The following is a 6421-nucleotide window of genomic DNA, read 5'->3' on the forward strand; positions in this document are numbered from 1 at the left end:
GTTTCAGTCGGAAGCCATCTCGCGGATTTAAGTAAGCCAAGGGAGCCTTTGCTACCTCCTGGCCAGGGCCACTCTCTGGTGCTGGTTCAAAGCTTCCCTGGCCTCTGCTTAAATCCCGATAGCCCGCAACGGGTGTTGGCAAAGACTCTATCTAGACTCTCTCTAAAACAAAAAGAAATCTGGTGACGCAGCAGCCATTTAAAAGCCATAAGGGCGGCTGCCAGTTCTTAAATCTGCGGGAAGGCTTGGCGCTCTTGGACCATTGTGGAATCCCCCAAAGCCAATAGGCCAAGGGAACGTTCCCATTTGACAAGGCGTTTCTCCTCCTTTTCTATCATGGGAAACTCCACCTCACGTAAATGTTCACCCCAAGCCAGGCAAATATATTCTTTACTAAAGACCCACGGGATAAGAATAGGCAAAAGGCAAGCCTCCTTGTTTTGGGAGGAAGTCCTTCAGATAGCACCATGCATGGCAGAGGATAATATTTACAGTCCAGACTCTTGGAGCAAAGTAGCTTCCCTTATCAAAAACAGAGATAAAAAACCCCCTTGTGAGTTTTTGCCGATCTTAGCTGCAATTCGGCAATGTATAAGACCATCGAAAATAGGACAGACTGAGAACAACACAGCTCCTGGGGCCCCTCAGTTAAATGAACCCAAAAACCAAGGCCCCAAAAGTCACCTGGTTTCAGACCTTGAGGCCCTTACCCAACTAATAAGAGAAATAAAATCCATATACCCACCCCTTCCCCCTTATGCCTTGGAGGAAATGAAACCATGTGCTCCTCCTGTCCCTCCCTCCCCCATCCAAAGGCAAGGCTTCATTAAAATACCAAAGGAGCCTTCCCCTGCCTTCCCTCTTACCTCCCAACCAAAGAGAGATAAGTCCCCTCCCCCTCCTCTTAGCCGCAAAAGTAGCAGTCCTTCAAAATCCATAGATAAAACCCAAACTGCTCAAACATTCCCAGTTAATATCCACCCCACTCGAACTAAACCACTTAAATGGCACCCTATCCAAGCCTCCGACCTAAAAGAACTCAGGCAGGCAGTGAAGGAAGATGGCATTCATGCACCGTGGACAAAATCGCTCCTACAGAGCCATATTGCCAACTTAAACACCCCCCAAGATTGGAGAGATATTTGCCGTTCTGCCCTTCCTGATCCAATGTTTCTAGAATGGGAAGCGTATTATCGTGATGAGTGTCTTCAGCAAGTCAGGCAAAACCAGGGAAGGGAAGATGACACTCCATGGGGTTTTAAAGAACTCTTTGGCCAGGAAGATTTCTCTACTGGGGCACAACAGGCAAGTCAGCCAACAGGCTACTATGACCAGGTCCGCCTCTGTGCCACTCAAGCCTGGAATAGGCTTACTCCACCTTCAGGGTCTCAAGACCCTGCCCACTCCCTGCTCTCCCTTCATCAGAAGCCTGGAGAATCCCTATCTGATTTTATTCTCAGAACTAAAATGAGCTTAGAAAGAAAAATCTCCAACCCCACAGCTAGGGACCTTCTTCTTAAAACCATTGTTTGGGAAGGCATGACTTCCGAGTCTAGACTAGCTTGCCAGGGTCTCCGGGAGGAGCATCACGATAGGTGGATTGTAGCAACCAGAGAAATAGGAACCCCATCAAATCAGGTTGCATCCATAGCTCAGGCATTTGTGGCAGCAATAAAAACAGAAAAAATCTGCCTCAAATGTGGGGAGACAAGACATTGGAAAGATGAATGCCCTACAACCTGCCATCTTCGGGGCCGGGAGACCCAGCGAGACCTCGAGCTTGCGCGTCCCCCGCCCCCGAGCCGCCCGCTGCGAGCTGGCCCCGCCGCAACCGCCACCGCGCTAACCAGTGCCCGGAGAGAGCGGAGAGGCGGCATGAGCGAGGCGGGCGAGGCCACCACCTGCGACACCACGCTCCCGCAGGCCGCTGACCCTGCGCCTAAGAGCCCTGCGGCCAGCGGCACGCCCCAGGCCCCGGCGCCAGCCCCGCCCCTCGCGGGGAGCCCTGGCAGAGACGCAGCCCCCGGACCCGCCCCGGCCTCTTCAGCTCCCGTGGGCAGCGAGGACTCGGAGAAGAAAGTTCTTGCCACCAAAGTCCTTGGCACTGTCAAATGGTTCAATGTCAGAAATGGATATGGATTTATAAACCGAAATGACACCAAAGAAGATGTGTTTGTACACCAGACTGCCATCAAGAAGAATAATCCACGCAAGTATCTGCGCAGTGTGGGGGAGGGAGAAATTGTAGAGTTTGATGTGGTTACAGGAAAAGGGGGTCCTAAAGCAACAAATGTGACTGGCCCAGATGGAGTTCCAGTAGAAGGGAGCCACTATGCTGTGTGGCGTAGACCTCCCCATAATGCTGGTGAGATTAGACAGATGAAAGATGGAGTCCCCAAGGGAACACAACTCCTGGTCCATCGGAATCCAACCTACTGCCTGAGGTTCTGCAGGGGACCCGCTCACCCACGCACGAGCCCATATTGTTCCCTACAGGTGGTAGAGCCAGCTCCAAGAGTGTTCTCCCCAGTTATTGCCCACAGAAAACCTCTCCGCGAAACTCCAGGACAGTGAGTAATTCCCAGCCTAGTTCACAAAACTAGGCAGGCTTCTTTCTGTCTCTCCCCTCTTTCTCCACGTGTTCCTTGTTAGCTTCTTCTAATTTTTAGCTACTGCCTAGTTCAAAAGACTAGGCCCCACTCTTTCTCCATGTGTTCCTGGTCAACTTCTCTACTTTAACCCCTCCTCTTTCTCTCTGTCTCTCCCTCTCCATGTGCTTTCCAGCTCAAGGGCAAGATGGCAGACCCCCTAGCCTCCACTTTGCCCATCCCCCAGCTCCACAGAGAGGGCTCCTTCACAGACAACAGCAGTCTTTCTTTCAAGTCACAGTACCTGCTGTAACCCTCTTTCTAAGACTCCCTTGGCTGAGAGACTCCTTCTCGCGGCTGAGACCGTTCTCTCTTTCTCTCTCTCTTTCTCTCTCTCTCTCAAAATCGCCAACTCCAAACTCTAGCCCCTAGTGCCCTGCCAGGTAGCTTCTTTTCCTACTCCCCCGTCATATGCGACAGGCTACAGCTATTTGGCTTAGCCTGCTTGCCTGAAGCAACAGGGCGGAACCCTGCTTGCTACCCAGCCCAGTGTTCCTTAGCCAGCCTATGCTGTCCCTCACCCTCAGTCATTTGCAGCTGACTAAAGCTACTTAGCTCAGCCAGCTTGCCTGAAGCAGCAGATCTAAAATCCTGCCTGCACCCTTTGCCCCCTGTGCTGCCTGCCAGTTTCTTTCAAAGCTGCTGACTCCAATCCAGCTTCCACGTGTCTTTCCCATAGACACAGACTCTCACTCTTTCTGACTCTTAGCCCTCCCCAATACTTCTTGCTTGCCTTAAACTTTTTTCAAAGTTGGCCTTTACTTTTATCTACATTTAAAATTTACCAGTTAAGAAAAAGAAAAGCGGGAATGCAGAACCTCTCTGCCAGAGCACCCAGAGGCCACATGGCAGAGCTAGGCCCCTCCCCCCACTGCTTCTAAACCCGCCATTACTGCTCCTCCCCAACAGGAGGACCTGCAACAAACGTTCATGTTTTTCAACCAAAATTTTTAAACGTTTCCTTTTCTTCCTAACAGGAACACCTAGAACAACAATGCTTGTGTTTTTTCAACCAAAAATTTGTTATTTTTTCTATTTTAATGCTGCCTTTTCTCTCTAATACTCGTGATAGATGTCCAACATTAGTTTTCAACCTTTATAATTTCTTCAAGGTTTAAAAGCCATCTAATTTCCTTCCACAGTTAAGTGAACGTGCTGATCACCATATCTTGAGTCTTAATTAACAACTAATTTCTTTTACAGACAAACTGTTGCTGCCAATCCCAGATACAAAATTAACATTGTTTTTCTCCCTCAGCCATCCAAAAACAGACTCAGATACCTTCCAAGACCAAACTTTCCTCAAACACCTTTGCTTTTCCAGGATCTTAACAACAGGCCATAAGGTGCTTGTTCCCAAGCAATTTAATGCCCCATGTCCAGCCTACAGACATCTCCCTGCCCGAGATGCTGCTTCCCTCCTGTGATTATCCTACAGGTATACCCACAGATCCAACAGAGTCCAGCCATCTTCTGGAACCTGCCTGAGATGCCAAGCTGCTTTCTCCCAGCCACCTCATCTGACTGCAGACTCCAGAGACACGCTGAGATCCAGAGACAGCGCCACCTCCTGGAACCTGCCAAGCTGCCTTCTTCCAGTCATCTCATCTGACTGAAGACCCCAGAACATGCCGAAATCCAGAGACCCACACCAGGCTCCAGAGATGCTCACTACAGAAAACAGATCCAGACCTTCCAGCTACAAATGAACTCTTTTGCCAAAGTCACATAGCTAAAGTTACATGTTAGTGAGGAAAACATAATGTCTATTTAGATTAATCAGATGTCATTATCCTCAAACTGTACAATCTGTGTTTAATTGTTTCAATGATTCCCTGCCTTCCAAACCCTACCCCCAATTCCCATTACCCTTGACTTGGTTATGCTACACCCTCTGGCCTTCATAGTGTTTTATTTTGACCACCTCATCCAAAATTTTCACTAAAAACAGTGAGATGTTGGGCCATGAAGACATGGTTTGGACATAGCCTGGTTGAACGGGCTTTAAACCCCGGAGACCCTTTTAGAGGGACGGTAGGATGTTTAGCCCTGTTCCTAGGCCCCCTTGATAGAGCACTGGGTTTGAGATAGCCAGGAGACCCAACAGGACATTGCCTGTCAGGGACGGCATATTATCTCCCCGCGCTCTGGGACTCCAGACTACTTCCACATGGTCCACATCTCTCATTAACAGAGTTGCCCCTCCTTTTATGAAAGAAAAAAGGGTGGGATGTTGGGCCTAACACAAGGTCTAATCTCCATTTCACCTCCACCCTTCAGTCATGTACACAGGTGGAGGGCGTGAACAGGCCCTAGAGAGATTTACATACCTGAAGGCCAGAGGTGGAGCCGATTAAACATTCCTCCCCAGCCCCTCCCCCCTTCTCCCCTCCCCTTTTTAACTCAGGTCGATCCTGGGTTTGAGAGAGTATGCATCCAGATCCGTCCACAATTCGCCATGTGAATAAACCAGTTTTGGAAACCCAAGGGCTTCCTCGTGTGTTGGGGCTGCGCCGCTATGAGGAACTGTGAGGAGCCAGGGAGAGACTTTTAGTTAATGAACAGCCGGGCCCAACTTCCAGCTGGAGAAACCCAGAGCGTTCCCAGCCGACTACCCACAGCATGGCAGGAGGAACCGCGGGATCCCCAAGCCTTTTTTTTCCCCACACCCCCCTGCGCCCCTGCCGGCTAGCACCCCCCTTTTGCCCATCTCCTGGGTCTGAGGCCCGGACCAGACCTCTACCAAGACTGCAGTTGTGTGGACCCCGGATCCCGCCTGAGACATACTGGAAGGTCCACTCAACCCAGAGCCATAGAGGAACAACTGAACTCAGAGGGTCAGACAACATATCCTGAGATATCCAAGAGGAGACACTGCACCCAGAACAGCAGACATCTAGCTGGACTGCTACCTTGGAGGCACCATACCCTGAGGCATCCTAGAGATACCACTGTAATCAGGGCAGCTGGAAAAAATCACAGAGACATCTGGACTCCTAGAAGACCAAACACAAGCGAGACAACTAGAAAGACAGGCTTCAATCAGAGACAGAAGTACAGGCAGCACTAGAATTAACCAGATGGCAAAAGGCAGGCCCAAGAACGTAAGCAACAGAAACCAAAGTTACATGGCATCATCAGAACCCAGTTCCCCCATCATAGCAAGCCCTGAACACCCCATCACACCAGAAAAGCAGGATTCAGAATTAGAATTACTTCTCATGATGATGATAGAGGACTTTAAGAAAGACATAAATAACACTCTCAAAGAACAGATAGAAACCCTTAGAGAGGAAACACAAAAATCCCTTAAGGAATTGCAAGAAAATGCAACCAAACAGGAGAAGGAATTAAACAAAACCATGCAGGATCTAAAAATGGAAGTAGAAACAATAAAGAAATCACAAAGGGAGAACACCCTGGAGATAGAAAACTTAAAAAACGATCAGGAGTCATAGACACAAGTATCACCAACAGAATACAAGAGATGGAAGAGAGAATCTCATGTGCAGAAGATACCATGGAAAACATTGACACAACTGTCAAAGAAAATGCAAAATACAAAAAGCTACTAACCCAAAATATACAAGAAATCCAAGACACAATGAGAAGGCCAAACCTAAGGATAATAGGAATAGATGAGGGGGAAGACCCCCAACTTAAAGGACCAGTAAATATCCTCAACAAAATTATAGAGGAAAACTTCCCTAACCTAAAGAAAGAGCTGTCCATAAATATACAAGAAGCCTACAGAACTCCAAATAGTTTAGACC

The 6421-nt window shown here is 48.8% G+C and overlaps 1 protein-coding gene across 1 annotated transcript; it reads left to right on the plus strand.

Moving 5' to 3' along the window:
* The first annotated feature begins 334 nt into the window (after nt 1–334).
* On the plus strand, nt 335–5130 carry LOC143438151 (uncharacterized). Its single transcript, XM_076923756.1, has 2 exons — nt 335–2209; nt 2497–5130. The coding sequence occupies exons 1-2, from the start codon at nt 337–339 to the stop codon at nt 2601–2603; spliced, it is 1980 nt and encodes a 659-aa protein (XP_076779871.1). The 5' UTR covers nt 335–336; the 3' UTR covers nt 2604–5130.
* Nucleotides 5131–6421: the final 1291 nt, after the last annotated feature.

Source organism: Arvicanthis niloticus, chromosome 24 (genome assembly GCF_011762505.2).
Source record: "Arvicanthis niloticus isolate mArvNil1 chromosome 24, mArvNil1.pat.X, whole genome shotgun sequence".
NCBI classification, from domain to species: Eukaryota; Metazoa; Chordata; class Mammalia; order Rodentia; family Muridae; genus Arvicanthis; species Arvicanthis niloticus.